General features: G+C 33.4%; 1 protein-coding gene across 3 annotated transcripts in view; it reads right to left on the minus strand.

Moving 5' to 3' along the window:
* Nucleotides 1-213: 213 nt before the first annotated feature.
* Nucleotides 214-27,071, minus strand: part of didum (dilute class unconventional myosin) — a 71,022-nt gene continuing 44,164 nt past the window's right edge. The window contains exons 3-21 of one of the 3 annotated variants that reach the window (XM_076410969.1): nt 25,504-25,591; nt 21,983-22,236; nt 21,706-21,925; nt 21,407-21,645; nt 14,175-14,663; nt 12,155-12,665; nt 10,102-10,438; nt 9,874-10,048; nt 9,538-9,812; nt 7,114-7,673; nt 6,878-7,055; nt 6,573-6,823; nt 3,135-3,653; nt 2,866-3,070; nt 2,668-2,813; nt 2,415-2,611; nt 2,104-2,292; nt 1,753-2,001; nt 214-1,697 (exon numbers count right to left, since the gene is read on the minus strand). In XM_076410969.1, coding sequence (XP_076267084.1) covers nt 1,575-1,697; nt 1,753-2,001; nt 2,104-2,292; nt 2,415-2,611; nt 2,668-2,813; nt 2,866-3,070; nt 3,135-3,653; nt 6,573-6,823; nt 6,878-7,055; nt 7,114-7,673; nt 9,538-9,812; nt 9,874-10,048; nt 10,102-10,438; nt 12,155-12,665; nt 14,175-14,663; nt 21,407-21,645; nt 21,706-21,925; nt 21,983-22,236; nt 25,504-25,591 — 5,205 coding nt within the window. In that variant the 3' untranslated portion in view covers nt 214-1,574. Of the gene's footprint in view, nt 1,698-1,752; nt 2,002-2,097; nt 2,293-2,414; nt 2,612-2,667; nt 2,814-2,865; nt 3,071-3,134; nt 3,654-6,572; nt 6,824-6,877; nt 7,056-7,113; nt 7,674-9,537; nt 9,813-9,873; nt 10,049-10,101; nt 10,439-12,154; nt 12,666-14,174; nt 14,664-21,406; nt 21,646-21,705; nt 21,926-21,982; nt 22,237-25,503; nt 25,592-27,071 lie in introns of all 3 variants that reach the window. The other 2 variants (XM_076410970.1, XM_076410967.1) reach the window with 2 other exon arrangements.

The following is a 27,071-nucleotide window of genomic DNA, read 5'->3' on the forward strand; positions in this document are numbered from 1 at the left end:
ACCAAAAATTTCTGGCCCCATAAATTAATGCTGTCGCAAAGTTGTATGGGGTATATTTTATTCTTTTTTTAAATTATTTTATAAGATATCGAAACCTGTATGTCCATATTTTAGAAAATATCTAATATCTAGTCTCTATTTTCAAATTTTTTGGAATCTTGGGATTATCCTAAATAATTTTTAAATTTTTTGGTAAGAATAGAAACAATAGGCTTAAAAAAAAGAAATATTTTGGTTCTGTTTTATTTGCCATCAATAAAATGCTTTTTGAACATCAGTTTTATCTAGTATATATATTTTATCTAATTAACTATATAATAAAATTCTTATAATCTCAACAATATGTAAATATACATTATACTTCTACGACCACCTTTCTGCACATACATTTTATTATTATAAAATAGAGTTTATAGAATATCTTCGAATGTACTCCAATTAACTAATTGTTATGAAATAAACGATGCAAATAATTTGTAACCCAATTAAAAAGTTATTTCAAAGATAATAAAGAAGTTTATTTTAAGTTTTCATCAACAGTTAAGTAAAACGAACAATTGAAAAATCGTTTGTATGGCCTGTTGCATACCAATTTTTTTCTCTTTAAAATTTTATAACAGGTAACTATAAAAATATTTACATTTTACATAACTATCAAATTATGTGATATATACAACTTAATAAAATACTATGGAATATTGAAATATAAGAAATGTAAAATATATTTCAAGCGTTTTCGTAACATAATCGTGAAAGAGGCACAGCTAAAATCACATTGAAGTTCAGAAGTCTGTTTCGGTCCACATTATAAAGATGAGACATTTTTGCTTGTTCAAAAATACCAATTTACTAAGTTCAACAGTTGGACCCACAATTAGAGCTCAGTAATACAACGTCTTCCGATTTTTTTTCTTGGACCCAGACTAATGAACTAAAAACATTTATAAATTTAATACACAGATATCTAAGGAATAACTGACTATAAAAATAGTAATTTATAACATATCAATATATCTACCTATTCATAAATATGTCTTCTCTTAAACATAACTAAGGAACGTCTCTCGGAACCTTTTTATAGTCCAGGATTGAGTGCATCTACACACATCAAAGATATATTTAAAATAAGGCATCGATCATAACATTGTTTTCGTTATAAGAAATATACATGACCAGAATATTAGGACAATATTTTTTAGTAGAGAGATCAATAAAAATAACCATTTGCCTCTCGTTTTGTTGTTACTTGATAAAAGGTGATTTAGAATACTGGACTATTATACACATTCATTTTCATCCTTATTATCTCAAAAAATATAAAATATACACGATAATAGAAATAAATACCTAAATCTAGGCAAATGAGGCCAAAATGTACATTTATAAACACATAAATAATTAAAACTAAAACACAATTAAAGCTAATTAGCAGTAGTTCACAACATTTCCATGTTATGAATAGTAAGTTTATTTGGGAATTCCCTAAACTATACCCTTCGTAATATTTTAGCTTCATACAAACGAACTGTGTGCTATCTGTAATAATTGTTATTGCAACATATTTTTTCTAAGATTTAAACTTTTTCAAGCATCGGTAAGTTTAAAGCTTCAGGTATCTCAATCTCTTCTAGGCGGATATCGGAAGGATTATAGGCAAATGTTACCGGTAAATTATATTTAACATCCATCAACAATGTCTAAAAAATATAAATATTTAATAATTAGTGAAATATTCTGCTTAAAATACATTACTTGTTGTTCTTGATTCGGTGGTTGCCTATTTTGCAATCGTTCCTGGACCTTGCGAATAAAAGAGAACGGAATCCTGTCATATTCGTCCATAGGAGTGTACAGATTAAGAATTTTGCTTATTTGTAGCGGTGTTAATGCGCTACACATTTCGCACAATTTTTCCACATCTTCGTCCGTGTCAGTCTTTCTAGCCTGCAATAACTGGGCGGCCTGTATTATGGGTTGCAAGGTCGCTTGTATAGGCCCATCCTAAAATGTATTAAGAATTAAAAAAGAAGAATTGGGCTTGGGAATTTCAAGTTTATAAATATGCTACGTAAATAGAAACTTGAAAAAGCTACTAACGCTTACATCCAGCTTACGATCTCTAACCCACATTTCTAGATGCGATAAGTTATGTCGAATTTGACAACCTTTCGACCAGTGGCAGAGCTCTTTTCTTAGGAGCAAGTTGTTTAAGCTTGACGCGCAGATAAAATAAAATACTTGTTTAAATACCATCGAAATTAAGTCAGGATCTATACCATAGAAATCCAAAATCTAGAACAGACAAAAATAAATTAATAGTATGTATAATATGTATTAATATAAATAATACATAGTAACAAGCACCAGTACAGATTAGTTTGTTTATGTATCACATAATAATAACAGATATGTACCTTATAATGATTTGTTAGTTCATTTATCAAGGCTGTAGTTGGTTTCTGACCTGGACCCCCTCCTACTGGACTTGATACACTTCCCACTCTACTTCTTAGGCCACTGGGTTTTCCACTCATCCCTGGTACTTCCTCATGTTCCAGAATAGCAGGTACAATCAGTGGTTGAATTTTTTCCTCAAAGTTCTTTATTAGTCCTACAATTATATATTAGGTTAATTAATGTTAGGTGATATCTCTCATAATACATTACCTTGATATATCCAGACAGCTATGTCGGATAGAACCTGTCGGTACTCTGAGAGATCAAAGTTCTTCAAACTCTGCTCATTCTGCTTTGGAGTGTTTTGTTTTTGGAAACGTTTCTCACCACTGTATTGTCTCATACAGTGTTTCAACCTGAAAAATATGCATCTTATTAATCTTTCAGATTAAGATGAATGAGACATACCTCAGAACATTGGCCAGCCACAATGTTGTGGTCTCAAAATCGGAGTTTTTCTTTCTGATCACTTTTTTAACGGAACTGACGAAGGTCAACAGGAAAGCCTTCACCTTTTCTTCGTCGTTTATGTAGTCGGTATGTCTCACACACATAAAACTTATGTAAGCTGGTAAGCCTGGTAGCAGTGTTATAGCTGTTCTTGGTTTTAGATCTTAAAAAACACAATAAAAATAGTGGATTTATTATCTTAATTATCTGTTGGTCTTCATTTTTACCTAATACCAAGTTTTTCATGATGTTGCTTTCATCGCCACTTCTATACGAGAACATTCCTAAGTATTCCCTGTCCTTCTTTCTAATATTAGGCTCGGTTCTTCCTGGCGGCACCGGTGCTTGTTTAACCTGTTCCGCCTCCCTGAAGGCCTCTTCTACGTCGATTGGCGCCTCTTTCAGTTTCTTAGTGAGGATCTTCAGCTGTCTCGTCAGTTTCCTGACCTTCTCGGCCAACATGTCGTTTTTATCCAGCAGAGAGAGGTTGTCGTTTGTCAGCCTGGTGATTTCGTGTTGCATAAACATTTCGTTTTGAGACTGCGGGGTGGTATTCAGATTGGCGGAGAGGATACGTTGTTGGCGTTCGTTGTCCTCGCGCAGTTTCTCGATTTCGAGCTTGTATTCCTTCTCGTGCGCCTTGTATTTCGCCTTTTCGTCCTGAAGCTCTAGCTCCAGCTGTTTGTTGATGGTTTTCTGCGTCTCGTATGCCAACGCCAGTTCGCCATCTTCATTTATGTAGGCGCCTGGAATGGTAATATCAATTCTTGGAAGATTAACAAGGCACAAAACTGAACCTGATATGATTATAATAATATAATTCGGATTATTGCAACAATTTGTAAATCCATAATAATAACTTTGTTAGTTCCTTTAGCAATGGGGTTAATAAATTGAAATATGTCTTTAGAATATATCAAAAAAAAAAATTTGTTTGGATTCTGGTATCTAGTGTAAATTTTATTTTTTTATTCAGGATTCTGTGTTTATTTTTTTATTAGGTGCTTAAATGTATACTGTATCATTTTTCTAGCTTTTAAGAGGTATTTAATTAAAAAAATTGGTATAATAACAGGTCAATTGAAAAGTCCCCGGCCTGACACATATATGTCGTTACTAGAATTAAATCCATATGTTTTTTAGTTAGCCATAACCCTCAAAAGATGCGTGTATAAATTTTACAACTGTCGGATCATGAATTTGTGAATTATAGCGTTTTGAAGCAACTTTTGTTATTGCGAAAAAAAATTATAAAAAGGAATTTCGCGTGTTGATAAAATATTGCTTTTTGAAGGGAAGAAACACAGTTGAAGCAAAAACTTGGCGAATTTCCGGATACTGCACCAGGAAAATCAACCATCAAGGATTGGTATGCAGCGTTTAGACGTGGTGAAATGAGTACCGAAGACGGTGAACGCAGTGGACGCCGAAAAGAGATTGTTACCGACAAAACATTAAAAAATTCCACAAAATAATTTTGAATGACCTTAAATTGAAACTGAATGAAATAGCAGACACTTTATAGATATCAACTCAACGTGTACATTATATCATTCACGAATATTTCGGTATGAGAAAGCTCTGTGTAAAGTAGCTGTCGCGCGAGCTCACTTTTATCCAAAAATAACGACGAGTTGATGATTCGGAGCAGTGTTTGAAGATGATCAGGCGTAATAAACCCGAGTTTTTGCATCGATATGTGACAATGGATGAAACATGGCTCCATCATTTCACTCCGATGTCCAATCGATAGTCATCCGAGTGGACTTCACACGTTGAATGAACCCGTTCCAAAGCGTGGGAAAACGCTAAATAATTTTGATTTGCAATGCACCCAAAGTTTCTCTCTCTCTCTCTCTCTCTCTCTCTCTATATATATATATATATATATATATATATATATATATATATATATATATATATTTGATAGATATTTTTATTTTTATATTTTATTTATATTTATTGTTATAGATTATATTTATATTTATGTATTTTTACAGATTATATTTATATTTAATCGAATGCTATTTAATAAATTTATTTCAGAAAAAAAAAACTTTTTTATTTCAATTTCATTGGTCAATTAAACATGACGTCAATGCTGTCACGTGCCAAACATTACTAATGAGCCAATCAAATGTCTTCATAGTAAAATATTTTTCTTACAGGTGCCTATAATGGAGATTTAAATTGACCAATTAAATGACTTGTATGACCCATTATGGCGTCCTCTGGATGTTGGGCAAAGCAAAACTTTGCGCCAGAGACCCCTGTTGAGTTGCATCTCTATTACTCTATGGTTATTATATATAGCTCAATTCATTAGTTCGTTTATATAGTCTTCAACTGTTTAGATAGGTGTATTAAGTAAAGCTATTTGTTAAAACTAATCTAGGTATATCAATTAATAACCGTAAAATCATCAACATAATTTACAAGAAATATAACTTTGGTTTGTTAGTGTAATCTTTATATTTTGATAAATAATTACATATTATTTTATTTTCTCTTTTTTCCTTTCGATATTATTTCAAAAGGAAATATATTTATATAAAGTTCTTCATATCACATTTTCTATATTATAGACGATGAAACACGTACCAAAATTTTTTAACTGGAGTCTCAACGGTTAATTTGTGAATGCAATATAACTTATTCTATTTATATTATATTCTTCGAATATACGTATAATTTGCAAGAACTGGCAATGATGCAAATTCAATTCCTTGTGTAGCCTTGATTCTCCAGAATTAGACTCTTGTCAGAACTTCCCATTTGAATTGCAGTAGTGTGACCTTTAGGTGTGACTGAGCGTTCGCGTATAAATGGATGACTTTGCGTTTGTTACTTGCTAATGTTGATCTTTTTGTCTATTAAACAATGAATTTCGTCAAACATGAAGTCAATTCGTGTGGTAGCCATCGTCTCAGCGTTTGGATCTATCCCATAGCATGAAGATTCTCAATCAGAAAAAGTTGACTAATCAATCAACTGGATTTTCGTTAGATAAATCTTGCAGTTCACTGTGGTTAAAGTTTTTTGGTCCTCCAGGCCTTTCTTTGTGTTTGACATGAAAAGAGCCAGTTTTAAATCGTTGAGTCCAAAACCGACAATTGGTACATGACGGGGCGGTATCCCCATAAGTTTCTAAAAGTGTTTGATGGGTTCTGATGGCAGCTGAAGTAATGAATGTCGAAAATGTCGAATTTTAAGAGTTCTTTGATTAACGTTTGATACACTGATTAATTAATAATACTAAAAGAAGAACTATTAATTTATTTATATAAATAAATGTCAAAATCTTCGAATTTAGCTATTAGGTTAGTTGTTTTAGTTGTTTCCCTTGATTCTTTTTCTTCTCACCAGTAGATATTGGTGGTCAAAATACATATAAGCACCTAATCGTATATTTTTATTATAAGTACGTGGTACGTTTATCTACGTGTTTTGGTGGTTCTAGGTGAATGATACATTAGCAATTCTAAGTGGTAATATGTGTTAGTAATGTGAGATTAATACTACTTTTACTGTATTATATGTTATATGAAAACTCCCAGTAAATAATCCCAAACAAGTATCTACCATACTCAGATCTAGCCCATACGAAGCATATTAGGTTAGTTTTGTTACTAAGTGCTTTAGTACTACTGCCCGGTTCATCTTACCCAAACGATTATTGGAATTGACGATCGACTTCATATTATCCGTTTGGTTCGCCAGGACACTCTTCAACTGAATAACCTCCTCGCTTCTCCTGTCCAGTTCCGTTTGCATCTGTTGCAGTTGCTCCTTTAGTTGAGCCACGCCCGTCCCCTCATTGACACTGTTCTGCAGTTCCAGTAGTTGGGCCTTCAAATTAGCATTGCACAATTCCAGCTCTGATATTTTTATGGCGTCCTTCGCCGCGTTTTCAGCGCTGTGAAACGAAAGGCGTTAAAATTTGCGAAATTTGGATATCGCTGGGTGTTACCGTTCTACTCTGGGTGACATATCTAGTTCATCCAAACGAGCTTGCATCCTCATCTTCTCTCGCTCCACATCCGCTAATTTGTTTTGTAGTTTCAATACCAGACCAATATCTATGTTGTTTTCTTCCGGTTTGGAATTCGATTCGCTAGTGGATGTTGTGTGACTCTCATTATTCATGGCTAAGGATTAAGCAAATGATTTAAAAGCATTGCGTGTTGAAGGTATAAATAAACTTACCATTCCAATCGATTTCTTCAACTCTTTCTCTACTCTTTCCTGATGTAGACCTAACCGAACCATATCCATGATCTTCAGGCAGATCACTGATATCGATCGTTGAGATACTGCTAATGTCGCTGATGTTCCTCTTATGGTTAACGTGATCTTTCTGATTCAATTGCCTTTCCAATTGTTCGCAATGTTGCTCCAAGGAATGATATTCCTGTAAGAGTTTCTGGTAGACCTGTCTCTCTTGAACCGCCTCGGTCAGTATTTCCTTCTTTTCCTCCTCTAGCCTGAGTTTAATATCTTCTTCAGCGCCCTTCTCGTTGATCTTCAACATTTCTATAATGTTCTCGTATTCCTTCTTGAGTTTGTCGGTCTCTTGAGTCCATAGTTCTCGCTGGTTTTCCACGTCTTTTCGGTATTTTTCTTGTTCGTTGACGAGATCGACCTTCTCCTCTTTCTCGATGCTTAGTTCTTCCTGCAATTTCTCGATCGACTTGTTCTTCTCTATTAGGAGGTTGTTCAAATTCTTGACCTCAATCTCCAGAGCTTTAAATGTAGCCATTTTGTTCCTGAAAATTTGAAGTTCTATTGAGTGTTGTTTTAATATTAAGCGCTTGCATATATTCTGATCATTTTTTAACTTTAAAAAGACATTATTGAGAAAAATTGGTATAATATATATTGGTTGAGTATTTTATTTCATCTACCAAAATAATGATGTTGGTTTGGCAGTCAGTCACAATACACTACAAAAAACTCTTTTTTTGTCTGACAAGCAATGAAACCATGATGCTGAAATGGTTTGAAATACTATTTTCAGTCGGCCCGTGTGTTTGGAAACAGTGAATTCATCAACTGTTAAGTTGTCTGAAGGTTTTTGATAGTTTAAGCTGGATTTCTCCCAATAAGCCTAGCTATTCATTGTCTTCAAACATTTTATATCCTCCAGGTGGTTCTTGGTTACTGACATCAAAATCACAACGGCCAAAAGTTTCTAAAAATGTTCGATGGGCTTTGCCAGCAGATTTCCTCAATCAAATCAAACAATAAAAGTAATGTAAAAATATTTGGATATGAGAAAGCTCTGTCCAAAGTGGGTGCCGCGCGAGCTCACTTTTGACCAAAAACAACGACGTGTTGATGATTCGGAGCAGTGTTTGAAGATGATTAAGCGTAATAAACCCGAGTTTTTGCGTCGATATGTGACAATGGTTGAAACATATGGCTCCATCATTTCATTCCGAAGTCCAATCGATAGTTATCCGAGTGGACTGCACACGATAAATCCACTCCAAAGAATGGGATAACGCAACAGTCGGCCGGGAACGTTATGGCATGGAATAATTTTCATTGACTACCTTGAAAAAGGACGGACCATCAACAGCGACTATTATATAACGTTATTGGATCGTTTGAAGGACGAAATCGCCGAAAAAGTGTCGCATTTGAAGAAAAAGAAAGTGCTGCTTCACCAAGACAATGCACCGTGTCAAAAATCCATGAATTGGGCTTCGAATTGCTTCCTCATCCACCGAATTCTTCAGATCTGGCCTCCGGCGGTTATTTCCTGTTCTCATATTTTAAAAGAATGCTCACTGGGAAGAAATTTTCATCGTATGAAGAGGTGATCGACGATTTGGGTATGAGAAAGCTCTGTGCAAAGTAGGTTCCGCGCGAGCTCACTTTTGACCAAAAACAACAACGAGTTGATGATTCGGAGCTGTGTTTGAGATGATCAACCATAATAAACCCGAGTATTTGCGTCGATATAAGACAATGGATGAAACATGGCTCCATCATCTCACTCCGAGTGGACCGTACACGATAACCCCGCTCCAAAGCGTGGAAAAACGCAACAGTCGGCTGGCAAAGTTATGGCGTCTGTATTTTGGGATGCGCATGGAATAATTTTCATTGACTACCTCGAAAAAGGAAGAACTCGCCGAAAAACGGCCGCATTTGAAGAAAAAGAAAGTGCTGCTTCACCAGGACAATGCACCGTGTCACTAGTCAGTGAAAACAATGGCAACAATCCATGAATTAGGCTTCGAATTGCTTCCTCATCTACCGTACTCTCCAGATCTGCCCCCCCAGTGACTATTTCCTGTTCTCAGATCTCAAAAGAATGCTCGCTGGGAACAAATTTTCGTCGAATGAAGAGATGATCGCCGAAACTGAGGCCTATTTTGAAGCAAAGGACAAATCTACTACAAAAATGATATCGAAAAGTTGGAGGGTCTTTATAATCAGTGTGTCACCCTTGAAGGGAACTATGTTGAATAAAAAAATACTAATTTTGCCAAATAAACATGTGTTTTACTATGAAACGCATGGGACTTTTCAATTGATCTGTTATATTGATAATTTGCAGCTTGACTAAAAGATAGATTATCAAAATACATGCAAGCACCAGTAAATATATTGTTGACTTACTTTAGATCATTAACTTCGTTACGGTATGACAATAGCTCGGTATTGGTTTTGTTGACTTCATCGATTTTCTGTTGTAAGCTGATGATTTTGTTTTCGAGACCCTTGTTGAGTGTCTTCACATGTTCAATCGATCTGGCTTCGATCCTGAGTCGTTTATATTGTCTCCTTGCCAAGAAGCGTCTGACAGCAGCCTGACAAATGATGATCTTTCGTTCCCTTAATGCAACTCTCTTTCTTGCCAAGTATCCACGGATATATCTTTGTAAGACGATTGCCTAAAATAATTTAAATAATTTTAATTATAATAGTTTCAGTGGTGTTTTAAATGGAAATTACTTTGGCGTTATCCTTGATGATCTTAAACCGTCTCCTAGCCAAGAATCCTCTGGCATAGCATTGTATTCCGAGTATGCACCCACGTTTCTTCTGATACTTCTGTCTTGCTAACCATCCTCTGATATACCTTTGTACATTGATAGCTGCACGTTCTCGTCTGATAACGTAAGCTTTCCTGAAAGATGGAGTTAGTAGAGATTTTCTAAAAATGACGCGAGCTTAATTTACCTTCTAGCCAAGACTCCTCTTCCGTATTTCTGTATCAGCGACGCGGATTTCTTCATTTTCTGGTATTTCTTCTTCGCAATGAACATCCTTATCGTTTTCTGCATCATAATGCAACATTTTCTTAGTTTATCGGCTCTGAGCTTCTCCAAATACGCCACCTGACCAGCACGGAAGAAGATTTTCGTTTTGCCGAACTGATACATGTCCGAATTTTTTATGTATTGCTTCAGAATATTTTCGCACGTCTTCTCCATATTGTTCTTGTTGATATCTTTAAATTTACACAACACCCTGTATCTGTAGAAGAAGTCGACATAGTTCCAACGGCTCGGATATCCTGAAATCGAAATTATTTCGTTTGTTCATGCGACGTAATGGTTTTGGGAAAAAGTAATTTCGGTTTTTCCAGAAAAACGCGTTTAAAGTTTGGTTTTTAAATGTACCGTCATTAAAACCCCTGTATCTAAAAACATTTTAAATATTGAAAAATACTCATAAGGGTAGATTCTTAAGGGTTGGTCCCCGCTTTTAATTTAAAATTTTTTTTTGACTCATGCATAAACTCCCAAAAATGTTACTGATGCAATACGTTGAACTCTTAAGACTCCTATATCTCAGCCAGGATTTTTACAGTTGAATAAGAAGTCGCTTACTCAACAATGAAATAAATAAAAGCAGGTGTACCGCAAGGCAGTGTTTTGGGTCCTGTTCTTTAGCTACTCTATACATCTGACATACCACAAATAGAAAATGTTGCTATGACTATATTGCTGATGACACTGCGATACTTGCTGTTGGAGACAATAACAAAGTGGATCCAGACATGGAGAATAAAAGTCAACGAGTGTAAATCAGCGTATTTTGAATTCACCTACCACCAAACTATTCATACACAAATAAATATGAATAATAGTATTATCCCTTACAGTTACGTAGAGTACCTAGGGATGAGTCTTGATGGAAAGCATCGTTGGAAGGAGCATATCAAAAAGATATCAAGTTACTATTTTCTCTGATCTGCCCTTCTAGCAGACTTCCCATCAAATGCTTATTTTACAAGATGTAAATTCGGTCCGTACTCCTCTACAGATATAATGTCTAGTTCAAGTTTCTTACACCCAACTAGGTGAAACGGCTTCAAGTTTTCCAAAATAAGCAGCTCAGAAAAATCTTAAACGCTCCAAGGTTTATTAGAAAAAATCAAATTCATAGGGAAACTGACACTCCAGAAATCAAGCTCTTTATATCTCAATCATTCCACAAACCACAACTCAGCTCAGTTCTTCTGAAAACGCGCTTATTCGCGAGCTGGTCGACATACTGGGAGCTTAGCACCGCGTTACCGCTAACCTCCCCCTTTTCCAGGCTGAAACGACCTCATGCGTCGATGCATTCATAACCTTTGCCCCCATACGACAGTATCCAGTCGTATGTTAACTCAAGTTCGCGAATCAATAGAATCACCGGCTTCTCGTGACCAATAACGGCTACCCGATACCCAAATTTAATGCAGTAGCAGTAGCGGTTCACAGGGGTCAACTGTGAGACTGCTTCGGTTTAGCGTATTGGTAAGCCCAGAGGCAGTCCCATATAACCCGGTCCAACTTGTCACACCAGGGCAACTGAACTAGAACGCAGTTCTTGGACAGCCGTGTGATCTTGTGTAGTGGTGTAGTGAACAGCACTAAATGGTAAAAACACTGAAAGGTGATATTAATTTTTATTTCATTAGAGACTAAATAAAGACCATTGGGTCCTCCTAGATAACTACCTAATTTTAAGCCAGTGTAGAGACAAAATGTAGGTTAGTCGGCAACAAATAGTAATAATATATTAATACATAAAAAATAAAGATAAAAAAGTATTTTTGAATCAATTTTGCCGCCCTAGGGCCTATTCTACTCAGCCTGCTCGTAAATCCACCACTATTGCACGGACTGTTGCCAAGGTACGCTAAGTTGAAAAGGTATTACTAGAGATAGTGATTTTAAAGAAATCTTTTAGGAAAATCCGAATTTACTTTCTCTCTAAACGCATGTTTGAATGTACGCACCTGCTGCTGATATTCTGATAGTTTCCAGTACCCCACAAGCGCGTAGCTGTTGTACAGCCCTCTTAGGGTTGAATTCGAAGCCAGTTTTACTGTCGTTGGGCTTGATACAGCGAACGTAGTGGGGGGTGGTAGCGTTCAAAGTCGTCATCAAAGCAGTCAGGGAATCCCTGAACTGGGATCCCACCGACTTCTTGTGGGATTTCTTAGCGCCCGGTTCCGCTTTTGCCGAAACTATTTTCAGTTTCGCGTTCGGTACCTGGAGTTTTTGGGACTCGCCTGCGAACAAACGGTGTACGAAGGCATTTTTGCTGGCTTTTATGACGCTTATTTGTTCTTCGATGACTGTGTCGCGATTCTTCTCCAGAAAACCGTTGCTTTCGTACTCCACTCGATCGGCGAAGTGGTTGATGATGAAGCTGGATCTCCCGAAGCGACTTTTGGCGAAGTGCGAATACTTTGCGCATTTCGAATATAATTTCTCCGTCCAAGAAGCGTCACTTCCTCTTGGCATCTACAACAGGTAAGAAAGCTGTATTATTGATATTAGGCGCTTGTACGTATTTGATCAGTGATATCTATTGGTGGAAATGCGAACTGTCGGAGGAACATGGAACGACCGTTAAAAAAAAACTAACTATTAAATTCGATAGTTTTTGCATTTTCTCACATAAGGTTTTCATTTGTACTATTGAGCTATTTGGTGTATATGAGCACTAATCACTGTATGCCTAAAATTGATGGTGGTGGCTATGACGTTTCAGTGATTCAAAAGTGAGTGACGATTTTATTATTCATGACAAAGATAGGCCTGGATAACCCAAAACATTCGAAGAATATGAACTTTAAAACGAATTATTGGACGAAAATTCAGCTGAAACTGTCAAAGAATTTTCAGACAGCTTGCTAGTTGATGACTTTTCAAAAGAAGAATGAATAGTCACCACACAAATTGTCTGAAAATGCGATAAAGATAAAAGTGGATCTGCTACAACAATCCCAAGTTACAAATGTTATGGGTTAGTCCAGGACAGGTTCATCTACGTCGACACCGAAGCGGAATACTCATATTCACAAATCTTGATATACAATGGTGGAATTTTCAAGGTGTGGTGTATTACGAGCTTCTAATACTGAATGAAATTGTTACTGTAGAAATCTACTGAACTTAGTTGATATAATAGATAAATTGAACGACGTATTTTTGCAGGAAAGACCAGCAATAGCTAGTAATAGACGTCATACTCTCGCCTTACAACACTCGACCACACGTTAAAAGATTGTGAAGGATACACTGTTGCAGCTTGAAAGGGAAGTTCTGTCTCACCCAATGTAATTATCAGACATAGCGTCTTCTGATTATTTTTTGTTTATATCGATACCACATGACTTGGCGGGCACACGGTTTCAAAATGCTGAAGAAGCGCGAAAATGAATTCGACTGTTACCAAACCAACATCGTTATTTTGACACGGAATCGCAATGTATATTTGTAACTAACAATTTTTTTCCGTGTCTTGAAAATGTCTGAATTTGTACCAAAGAAACAGATTCACGGGAGGTTTTACTTTTTTTTAACTTAATTTGAAGAAAGAGATGACCTTTCTGAGCTTATGGAAACCATGCTACATTGATTTCAACACGTGAATACTGGTTTCGAAGTTTCAAAAGTGGTTATTTTGGCACCGACAAGAAAAAGAGCGTTCTGAACAGCCAAACAAATTTGATGACGTGGATTTGAAGGGATTACTAAATGAAAACATTAATGGAGATCGCTTTCGATTACAATTGATGTGTTTGGGTCGGGCATTGCTCTTAAAACGGTCGCAATACGAGCAAAGACACAACATTGTTATTGTTCTGCGTGAAAACGTTCGACCACACGTTGCCAACCCGGTGAAAACATATTTGGAAACATTAAAAACTTCAAACTAAAAAAAGCTCTCAAAAATGACCTTTAAAGTGAAGCATGATCAGAATACACGCAAGAAGCACCTAATAAAGTATATTGATATATATTTACCTTACACTCTTCGTCCAGAAGGTCCAGAACTCCCAGTTTGGTCTCGATTAAATCGATACACGGTTGATTGTCATAGAAATCGATCATCTTCCATTCGATCCCTTCTTTGATGTATTCCTCTTGCTCCAACTTGAAGACGTGTAAATTGAACTGCTGCTGCAGTTTTTCGTTGGCGTAATTGATACAGAACTGCTCGAAGGAGTTGGTTTCGAACGTCTCGAAACCATAAATATCCAGGACGCCGATGAATTTATGGCTGGGAGTGCTGGATTCGAGGGCTTTGTTGATGATCAAGACTATCCAGTTGAACAATTCGGCATAGATGTGTTTCGCGAGGGCATCCCTGGCAAAGGCGGCATCCTCCGTGCTCATCGGCTTGTAGTAGACGTCTCTCATGGACACGATTTTTCTTGTCACCAACCACTGGCTCAATTCCTCTTGGTCTAGTTCCAGCAAATTGGACAGTATTTTAAGATGTTTATCAGAACTCTGAAAAAAAGGAATAAACTACACTGTGTTTTTCTTAATTTATTATATTTAAGACTTCTTAAAAAGTTTTGTTTCTTATAACGAATGGCCACCGTTATCTTTTCGATACATCTTTTGGGTCTTGTCCACGTTAATTTTGCATTGCGTCGAAATAATAAGAACTTAATTATATCACTCAATGAACATTATGTTAGACAAAAAGCAAAATACATTAGATCCAACATAAAACAACTATATGGTTAGTCGGAGGATACTCTAAACTTGATCAAATCAAAGAGATAAGTTTATAAGACAATCATAAAGCCAATTTGGACCTATGGGTTTCAATTATGGAGTTGCACTAAAAATTCAAATCAACTAGTCATCCAACACTGTCAAAACTAGGTTCTTCGATTGATTACCATTGCCTATCGCTACGTAACCAACGAAATCACTTAAAAAAATATCGCCTTGAAACACGAAAGGAGATTACTAAATCATACTAATGTCGATGCAATACAACTGCTGGACAGCGCGCACAATGTCAGGAGATTGAAGCCAACCAAACCATACGAACATATAAAGTATATACCTTTAGTGTAAACTATAGCTATAAGTTATTATAATTTTATAATTGAAGAATACATAATGATGTATTTTCTCGCATTCGTCTTGCTTGTGAATTAATCCAAGTACAAATGAAATGTAGTCATAAATTAATTTATAGTTAAGGTTGTACTAAACGTATCTAATAAAGATGTTATAAAAAATCTTTTGGGTCTATTCACTATAACAAGAGACATGGTCAAGTAAGTCATGATAAATGGAAAAACCACATTCAAACTTAGACCACATGCTAAATCTCTTGAAATTATTATAAAGTCGCAAAAATATATCGTATGTCTATTATAAGGACCCACTTTATATTATCTAGTATGTGAAATATTGTGCTCATAATGGAAAAGTAAGTGATTGTATAGCATTGAAAATACCAAATGTATCGATAATTATTTACTAATTTTTGTAAAAAAATTCACAAGCCATATGTATGCAGTAATGTCGTGGGTAGTACAAACAATATAAGTATGTTATGATTCGATGTATGTACAGTCTAACCAAACTAGCAGTGAACTCACGCCATCAAGATGTTTAATGTATTACCCTCCGCAATTTATAAATTCGTTTTAGAATCAGACAATATGTTTCTTCTCATTTGAATCCAGTTACAAAGAGATACAATGCTGTCTGATACGTTCGAACATGTAACTGAATAAGCATGCAAAAGTCATTCGGTTGTCAAATGTCTGCAAAATTCTTCAAAACATTAGTGATGATAAGAGGTTATAAACCGGCAAATGCTATTTTGGTGCTTTATTTTGATACATTTCAAATCGCTGCTTAATATTTTTGATTACTCTGGTTGAAAACAATTTTTAAAAGCATATAATAAAATTAAGAAAGACTTGTTATTTCAATCTGTGTACAGACAGGTATTTCAAAATGGAACATTAGGCCACCCTTGGCGAGACACTAATAAAACGAGTTTAAAGAAAACAGAAGTTGATGGAAAAAGGTAAAAGTTAGAATAACATTTGATAATGTCTTGTATATCATAATATTTTTAGGTATTTTGTTATTCCTGTTAAAAACAGGAATCCTACAAAAAGATCCCAACAAGTGGTCACCAAAGGCTGTAATTAAGGATTGGCTTGCAAAACATAAATTAAATTTTGAAGATACCAAATAAAAGAGTGGAGTACTTCAAATTATCAATTGGTAAATATAAATGAAATGTTATAGAAGAAAAATATATGAAATTATATACACAGTTTATCAGATGGTTGAATAATACGGCCACAGAGTGTAATGTCTTCCTCTTTATCACAGCATATTCAATCAAATTGAGTTGTTATGGGATGTGGCAAAGAATTACTACAGTAGATATGCAGGTCGAAAAAGATATACAGGCAAAAACTGTTTGGATATCTAGAAAGGGTTCTTTACAGTAACACCTTCGTGTTTGGATGAACTCCATCAGGTACACAGAAGAAGAAATTGACAAATAGCGGAATTATGAACTAGTGTTAGATTGGAACTCAGAATGTGATAGTGAGTGAACGAAACTTTCTAGATATGGCATTATGATTCAATGCTTACAATAACAATAATGAGATAAGGATGATGAGAGGTGAGTATAACTAAAGGTAAGTATATAATTATTATAGGATAACTATAGAATATCCGAGTACGAGGAGAGAATGAATACTAACTGTTTTGCAGATACGGCAAATTCATTAGAGAGAATGCAGAGATAAAATCTAATTTTATCAAGAAAAATGTACACAGGTAGTAACAGAAGAAAATAAGGAGAATGATTTTTTAGTATAAGAATGATTTGACAAAAAAACTCAGCAACAAAAGAAACAAGAACTAAACATAAAAAGGTAAATATATTTTATAATGAAAATAAATTACATTACTTGGATGTAACATTATTTATTAGGTGGATTAATGCTCCAGGGGATACCATAGGTGGTTTAGAAAAAAGTTCAATGTAAATATAATAACTGTAGCTACAGTCCTTCGATATATTTGCATTATATGTACTATAATGTTAAAATAAATTATATTTTATAATATTATTGTTTCATAATTTTATTTATATTGGAATGTTGTTATATATCGAAGCCAAAATAAACTAAAATGGATAAAATGTAAACGTTAAATACGGCAACATTGCACCATTTTGATACCATCAATCCAGATGACGTGAGTTCACTTAGAGAGGTACTAGGATAGACTATATGCTATTTTATTCAATTTACATTAACCTCAAAACTGCAAAAGTTACATCGCTGAGTTTTGTACCTGAAAAGGTGCATTTGGGGCATTACTTCTCTTGTTTTACCAAAAGAAAAAAGCCGCTGAAAGTCATCGTTTGCTGGTAGTGACTTACAATGGGCATGTTCCAACCATAAGAACATGGGAAACGTGATTTTGACAATTCATGTGTGGCGATTTTAAAGGTTTGGTGAAAATGCAGAATTTCATAAGTTGTTGGTTGAGGACTGAACACAAACTCAGAGCCGAGTACCAATTTGTAAACGATTACAAGCGATGGGAAAGATCCAAAAGATGGGAAGGTGAATGCCATATGAACTGAATGACAGGTAATTAGAAATAAAAACGGGTAATGAAAGATGTATTTATTTCGAAAATTCTAATTCCTTATATTATGAATTTTTGAAACCTGAAAAAAGTTAATTCTGATCGCTACCATCAACAAATGATCAATTTGAACTGTGCATTGGGTAGCAAACTACTGTGCAAAAGGTAATGATATAAGAATCAAAACTTGAGCATATTTGATCATATGATACAACACGACGATACATCCCAAAGTGCTCGCTAATCATTTAACACCATCCAATCTGGTTATACGACTTATACAGACTTTAGAATAAGATTAATTGATTAAGATAATATTTTACAGGACGCCTTTACGCTAAATTAAATAATTTTTTACATGTCATGTGTATAATATAAGCATAAGAAGTGGTTATTGACCAGTGGGCGGATTGTTGAATCACTAAGACTGATAATTTTTGAAAATGTATGTGAATTCTAGGCGAACTAGGTTTTACGAATTTTTTAAAATTATTTATTAATTAGCAATTTGTTTACATTTATTAAAGAGTTCAGTTTCTCTGGATTTCACCCTAGATGTTATTACGAATACAAATTAAACATTTTGAGGATTTCACCTTCTTTCCGACACCTTCTTTGGAGGTGATCTATAGATCTTCATAAATCAACTAATTTTTTAATATCTTATAAAAAACGAAACTAATGTCCCATTATGTGTTTCAAGACAAGCTTTCTTGTCATAACTTTCTTGATATAGCGGTCGTTTTTCTTTAATATCCTTGGTATATCATAGTAAGACTTTCGCACTACCATTTTTTCGCTTTCGGTTGTCATAGTGAACCTATTTCTTATCTCTAGTAAGTATACCAAGCACAAATCTGTTTATTTTCTAACATTAGAGTCGGCTAGTGACATACAGAATGATGCTATTCATATGATAACCAAGGTTCTTCTTTTTAAACCATTCCAAAAGTTTTCAATCGATCGGAAATAAGATTTCTGGGGCCAAGTTCTTGCTGAGTTTGGCAACAATCATCATCCCGAAACTCCTTCGATTCAGTGTCTTCAAACTGTTTTCTTTCTCTGGGATGTTTTCCTTCTTCTACGCGGAAATTAACTGCTTTGAAGCGCTGGAACCATTCCCGGCACATTATTTCACTAATACATGCGTCACTATGTGCCTCTGTTATAATTGTACGTGTTTGAGATAAATTTTTTTGAGTAGAAAGAGTTAAACCACGTTGTTGTTATACATTGTTCATTTTTCCGTTTATAAACTCTTCTAAAGTTTAGATAGGTGTATTACATCAATAAAGCTATTTGGTAAAGTAATTTCAGAATATCAATTAATAACCTAAAATCTTAACATGTACCCCTAATATTATTATATACATTCTTCATTATAAATGATTACAAATTAATTATTCATATTTTAATTGTTTTTAAAAATATCTGTATCCTATACTAAATATTATCAAAAGCTACAATAAAATATTTCAAATCTTTTACTAAAAACCTATATTTAAATCAAAAACAATGAAAACGTATATTTAAATTAGTTTAGGTACATCTAAATTGATACTAAAATGATTTACCTAATTAAACACTGTATTATATTCTGAAAATTGTGATTCATAGAATATTAACGTAAACAATATAATAATACAGTATATAATTTATATATTGTGTCTAAAACAATCGAATTATATATCGATTTTTTCGATTATATCGATTATAAAGGTTTATCGATTATATCGATTATAAAGGTTTATCGATTATGACTAACATTAAAAATTACATTTGCACTTTGTTAGGATGTTTACCTCAACACCACATTCAGCAGGAAAATTTTCAATATTAAGTTGATTAAAGTTGATGTAAAATTAGTTTATATTTAGGCTGCTTCAATAAGAAATTAAACAATATATAAAACAATCTCTGTATGAGATTTAATATCTCAAAACAATATAATAATATACCAAACAAACTTTAGAATAATACGGAATAGTCTTTAAAATAAGACAGAATAGTTGTTAGATCAAGTTCCAGATTATAACCATCGAACAACAAATCACTAACTGAAGTGATCTTCTATCTGTTTTAATAGCCAATAATGAAAATCACTATACGTTAAAAGATACTTATTGCTTACGACGTTACGATATCATCTATATAAATTTAGTAGTTTTTTTAACATATAGTAATAAATTACATGAATTAGTAAAAATAATAGAATTTAAAAGCTAGTTATTTTAGTCATCGACTAAAATACCTGAGTTAAACGTTGCTATACAATTAAAAAAACAATAAATACACAAGTATTATGTAGCGGTCATAGTATTACTTAGTTAGAAACAATTTTCTTTTATCTTTTTGTAGTTAAAAGTAATTTAGTATTTGTTAATGATGTCATAGCTTCTTATGATATATTGTTATTTTCTAATATTGAAATAAATAGCAAATATGAAATACATGTACTTGTAGTGGTCTATGCTTTTATCAAAATTGATCATTAGTTAGTAATTAGAATTAGCGAGCATCTACTGTCTCCATCTCCATCTACCTGTCCCCTCGTGAATTGTAAAGTCAATAAAATAATTTCTGAATTCATAGTTGGAACTCACCCGATTACAACGCCAATTTTTATAGCAATTTTCATTGTCAATGAAAGATTAAGTTAACCCGAATCTTTAAACGCGTTTTTCTCTAAACTATTTTTCCAGACGGTTGACCTTCTGTCTCAAGTTTTACTAAACAGATTTATTTGGTGTGAACTTTCTTTACATATTCTTCTATCGTATCAAAGTAAAACTATAACAAAACTTGGATTTCTATGATTATTTAAAGATTCATTCGCATAATTAAAAAGATTTTTTTTTACTATTTTACGATAGCAACACTTCTCCAGATTAAGAATTTCCTTTTTGTTTTTGGTTTCAGATTGTTAGAGAGGTTGTCCCATCTCGTTGAGACGCCACATTTCATCAATCTGTAAATGTTTGGATATTTTTTTTTAACAAATATCTGGGAAAAAATAGGTAGTGAAAATATTATTTGTCTATTTTATTTCACTTGAAAAAATCCCTAAAATTCATGCTTGTTGGCTAGAATACCCCAATGCAATGCACGCATTCAAACCTACATCTTCCATATCAAAATTCCACGAATTTGGATAGATTTTTGCTCGCATTTTACTCGTCAAATTTAGCACCTGCAGAGTTTTCCTCCACAAACATTTATATTAAAGGATAAATATTAAATGTTCTATTGAAAAATTTAATTTTTTTCTTTATCAAGGCTTGGTACTTGCCATAAAAATCTAGTATACTAAAACTACTGCTGTATTTTAAAATATCGCTCATCGTTTCATTGTTATTCACGTTCTGAAATCTTTAAACATGTAACACATGACAAAATCAAATTACAAAGAAAAGCACATTGTTTTTGCGTACCGTTATATTAAGGATAAAAAAAATTAGCAAGCCAAATTGTCGAACGTGGAGCAAAAAAACGATTTTAACATCGTTTTGGAATTTAAAATAAACGTAAGAATTTCCCCAAGGTCGATAACCTCTTGCCACAGGTAGTTTATAACAGCGACAAAAAATAACACTCACAGGTATGGTACAACCTTCTTGGTCTTGCTCGTTCTCAACTTTAATTAAGCACGGCTTAAATTTGATGTTACCCAGATGTAGAATACCCGCCAGTACTTTGAAGATGTTTTGTTGGTCGTCGTCCGAGAAACCCAGCAGCTTCAGGGCATTTTGAGTTTCTTCGAACTCAGAAAGGTCATCGATTCCATGCACCTCCGGACTGGAGCCCTGATTGAGATAATGAAAGGTGTTCTGATGATCTGAAAATTGAATACTAGCATAAATATGAGTTCAGTTATGATGGGGTTGTGTTTTCTCACCCAGGCATAGATGTTTGAGTCGATCTCTTGCTGAACATAATTGGTAAAACACGTGGTAGTTTCTTTCGTCAGGGGCTTGAAATACGACTCGAGATTTTTCCAGAAGATACGTCCTCATCGAGGCGCCGCTGATGTTAAACTGCTTGTTGAATTGTAGTTCGATGAATTTGCCAAATCTCGAACTGTTATCATTCCTCGTGGTTTTAGCATTACCTATTGCCTGTAAAAAATCTAAATAATATTTCGTTACAAACATAGATAATATAATTTTTTTAACCTCCATTATGGGACTGCTGGCTAGAACTTTTCTCTCCACTTGCGTCTCCGTGGCGTTTCCGCCAACTGTGGCGAAATACCTCATCGCATACTTGGCAGACACAGTTTTTCCAGCACCACTTTCACCAGACACTATAATGCTTTGGTCCTTTTGCTCCCTCTCCAGTTTGGTGTAAGCTTCTTCGGCAACAGCGAAGATATGAGGATCAAGGTCTCCCATAGCCTGTCCCCTATACGTTTGTATCGTATCAACATCTGTAATAAGAATGAGTATATTAATAAATTATTTATAAAGGCGACAGAAGCATGTTTCTGTCAGTCAAATATGCTTCTATCTGCTATCTGTTATATTTTTGTTATTATGTTGATCAAACAACTGCATTGTTTCAACATTAATGTTAGATTTTAGTTCTGCTCTATTCTGTTCTTCATATTTTCATAGGATACTTGAATGTAAATGACGTTTTTTAGGATCTAGGCAGTATAATAGATTAAGGATACTTAAACAGAAATGTAACAATACAACAAATAGCAAACAATTTCAGTCTTGAAGAGAAGAATTTTGTTATTTTTGATTATATATATATATATATATATATATATATATATATATATATATATATATATATATATATATATATATATATTGCATGACGGAAGAACATAGAACAATGACTGAAGATGATAGAGAGCAGAGGCCAATTGTATGAAACACGATTTATTATATTACAAAATTTAAATTAACAAGAAATAAATTTATTTCTAATATGACGTAATTTTGGGAGATTTACAATCGATGGCTTCGCTAGTTCTAAATAGAGTCGTTTTTCTTTAATTAAACTATATTAAAATTAACTTAAATAAACACTAATGCTTGTGGTATTAATAAAGTGTACTTAACAACAGGACAATTGTCGGCAAACTGACTAGACATATCAATAGGGAAGTTAAAAAGGGGTTGGGTTTATAACATAAAAATTAAAGATGATGAAACATTATCGAGATAACATCAATTAATAAAAGAATGATATGTTCCAAGCTAGAAGAGATATTAAATGTTCTATGGAAATTTGATAAAAAGCATGGAGGATATGCTGGGAGATAATACAGTGAAAGTAAAAAGTTTTTTTTAAATACAAACAAATGATATAAATTTGTATGAAATTGGTTTTTTAGGAAGTCAATTTTTCTAATTTCTAATTAAATATGAGTTTTGACATATAGCTGTAGTGACTGGCTCAGATATAGTCCAATATGAATGTGAAATTATGCGATCACCAAACTCTTCATTAAATACGCCGGTTGTGGGAAGGAGCTGTAGTAGTTTTAACATCTTGTTGAAACTACAGCTTTTTCACATCTATATGAGTCAATTCAAGAATGATAAGTCAATGATGATGGCTTTTTATGGTCATCATTCATGTGTTGATTGATGTGGCACGTTAATGTAATGGTGCCTCAATAGAGATTTTGTATTATTTTCATTTCGAATTTGGTAGCATTGACATGGGCCTAGTTGTTTGAGACAAAAATGAGTTTCATCGTTAAACAAAATGTGTTTCAAGAACAATCACATTGAATCTATATAATCCCGGCGATTATATGGCTTCAATCCTTTCACTAGTATGAATTTATAGGTCTACAGACCTAGGTCTTTCTGAAAAATCCTCTATAAAGTCGATGGACAAAGATACAAGTCTTGTTTATTATGGCGGATATATAGAAGTAATAAAAATACAGAACTAAATTTAGAAATTCAAAAAATTAAGTTACACTATATTATAATAAATAAAAAAATCAACATTTCAAATATCCAAAACTGATATTAGAATATGCAGAGAAAGAAAATAATTAGAAGACTAAGTTGAATAATTAAAAAGGTAAATGGAAAATGGACCAAGGCAGCAATCATCACAGGAAACGTATTAACATATGCAGGAAGAAAGAAACAAAGAGAACAAGAAGATTATTACTATCTCAAGAAATAAAAAAATTAAATAAAAGGTTTAAATTTAAAGTATAGGACATAGATGAATATAAAAAATCTCGGAGGAATACTTTAAAGAGGATAAAACAAGAACGAAAAAAAATTAAACTAATAGAAAATAAATTAATGATTAATAATAACGATCATTTCATGATTAAATAACATTTCATTTCATTTGGAAATTTTAATGACATAAGGGAATGAGAACATATTTGAGTATGACTTTTAAAAGAATAAAAGAGTTTTGATCATCATTATAGATGGAACTTGCACCAAAACAAAAGACTATAGTGATGTTCAGAAATCTATCAAATTTTAAATGCAGTTTTTTGGTATTCAAAAATAATTTTTTTCTTGGATTCAAATTTGGAGAGATGAGTCAATCAATAAAATACGGTTATCATTGTAATCTTTTAGACCAAATTGATGCAAAAATTGAAAAAAAGCAAACAAAATAATACACCTACTCACAAGAAAGGTAGAAATTGTTTTAAAATCCAACTTATTCGCCAAATTTGTCTCTCTCTGACTTCTACCTCTTCTCACACTAATTATCCTGCCATACTGTAGAAAATTATTTTATTCTTTTATGGAAAACGATTTTCGTTTTTTAAATATATCCGGAGATGCAGGTTTTATATTTATTAAACAATCCAGAGAAAAAAACTGGTAAAAGTGAAATATATTAAATTAATAAAGCGTGCTTTACTTGAATAATTATTAAGTGAAGCTTGCCTGATTCGCTAAAAAATACTTAATATAATATTTAATTATATGTGAATGAATATTATAGGTTCAAGATAATAAATGCTTTAAAATAGCGATTAAAGTTTTTTTAATGGATTAAGAATATATATAATTCGCGTTAAATTTAATATTTTATTAGGTCATACTTAAAAATAAAAAAAATCCGTTAGTAAGGTGGAATTTATATTTATGAATGAAGATTAAATCGCCTAATAAATATTCAAATATTTAGGATATTTTACATATACGATCGTACATTCTAGTGTTATCTAGCATACATTATAGTAGCAGCAACGGTGATATTTACAAACATGTTTCTACATTTATTTGCAAACCGTACATATTTGCACCAATTCCGAATCGATCAAAATAAAACAAACAAGAAATTACCATTTATTGGTGTATATCTCGTTTCATTCCGTATTACACATGAAAACAAAAGAAAATTCCCACACTGTTATTTTCCATTCATCTAGCGAGAAAAAAAAAACGGAGAAAGAATAATGAAAAATCTCCCATAATAACACAATAGAAACCTTTCAAGTTTCTTTCGTAAGCTGATCTTTAATAAGAAAGTAAAAGTCTGTGGCTTCGGAGATTTCTGACAGCCCATTCGAACTTTCAATAAACCTTTCCTGCGAAGAATTGCGACACAAAAAAATTAATTTATATACGACAGAAGCTAGGTCGTGTATTTTTTTTTAAAATAAATAACAGTGATTGCAAAAGATTTATTAGTTCAGATCCAGAAAAACATTAAAAGCAAATATACGTTTTCTTTCACTTACCGTATATAGGCAACTCATCATACGGATTGATGGCAACCAAAACAATACCGCAGTATGTGTAAATGTCTCGTCTTTGGGAAAATCTAACCTGCAATAGAAAACAACGATATAATTAATATTAATTAGTAAATAATAACACAATACAATTCACAGAGTAATATAAAAACAGATTTTTTGAGAATGCGAGTTGTTTGTTCTATATTGAGCCTAATAATGAAAACAAAATTATTTATTAATGAAAATGCCTTTGTTGTCTTTAGCAGCACTCTTCTTCATGATCATTACCCTTTGGCATGCGCTTGAACATCCGAAACGTGGTTTTAAAAGCATCAACGTCTTCTTCAAGCACTGAAAAACATTGGGTACACAATTTAGTTTTAATATATAGGAATGAAAAAATCATTTGGCGATATATCAGTACTGTACCGAGGATGACTCATCACTCGACCATCTGGATGGTCAAACAGGTAGTTGCTTCATCCGATATGATTCTTCGTTGCCGATTCTTTTTTCATATTACAAGAACCTCTTCGGGTGTATAAACGGTTGTGTATCATTAAGAACTCACCATTCTACATTGCTCTAACGGCATAGTTACCACATATCCAGCTATTCCGAAGACACAGGCAATCATTTGCTTCAAAGTGCTTCGCACACAAGTTACTCTTGTCATGTGCGATTCAACTTGGAAACCTATTAAGTCAACTGTTGTTTTGCTTGGTGTTCAAACTGATAAATTCAAGATTCGTCAGCTGTGTAGATGTTATACAAAGCTTTTGGTGCGCCATTTCTTGACCACTTATTTGTATCAATTGACACGAGTATTTTTTTTGGTCTTTTTTCAAATCATGCAAAATCCAACATAATCAAATATTTTTCACAGCTAAATGGCTATGTAATATCCTATTGGTAACCAAGGATATTGATATCCATGGATGACTTAATATCATGGTAAGTTATATATACCCTCCCCGGCGATTATATGGCCCTAATTCTTTCACTATTAGGAATTTATAAGTCTACGGAACTAGATCTTTCTGTGAAATCTTCCATGAAGTTTATGGACAAGGATACAAGTGTTGTGTATAAGATGAATTTGTGCATAAAATTATTGACAGGTGTCAGTTTCAAGCTCTATATCACTAAAAACATCATTAATTAAGAGATTTTAATGTGCAGATTGATAAGATATAGGATAAAATAAACAAAATAGTAGAGAAAACAAAAACACATGAAAATGAATGGCAGTCATATAATATTGTGTAGTATAGAAGCAAGAACGTATATGTAAAAATCGAGAACTAAATTCAGAAATTCAAAATATATAAGTTACACTATATTATGATAAAAAATCAACATCTTAAATATCAAAAACTGATATTCAGAGATAAATGAAATAATTAGAAGACTAAGTTGAATAATTAAAAAACAAATGGAAAATGGACCAAGGCAGCAGTCATCACAGGAAATGTATTAACAGATAAAGGGAGAAAGAAACAAAGAGAACAAGAAGATTATTACTATCTCAAGAAATCAAAAAACGAAATAAAAGTTTTAAATTTAAAGTA

This window comes from Rhynchophorus ferrugineus, unplaced genomic scaffold, assembly GCF_030347505.1.
Source record: "Rhynchophorus ferrugineus isolate W39M unplaced genomic scaffold, kcgeb_rfMv2 rfM8, whole genome shotgun sequence".
In the NCBI taxonomy this organism is placed as follows: domain Eukaryota; kingdom Metazoa; phylum Arthropoda; class Insecta; order Coleoptera; family Curculionidae; genus Rhynchophorus; species Rhynchophorus ferrugineus.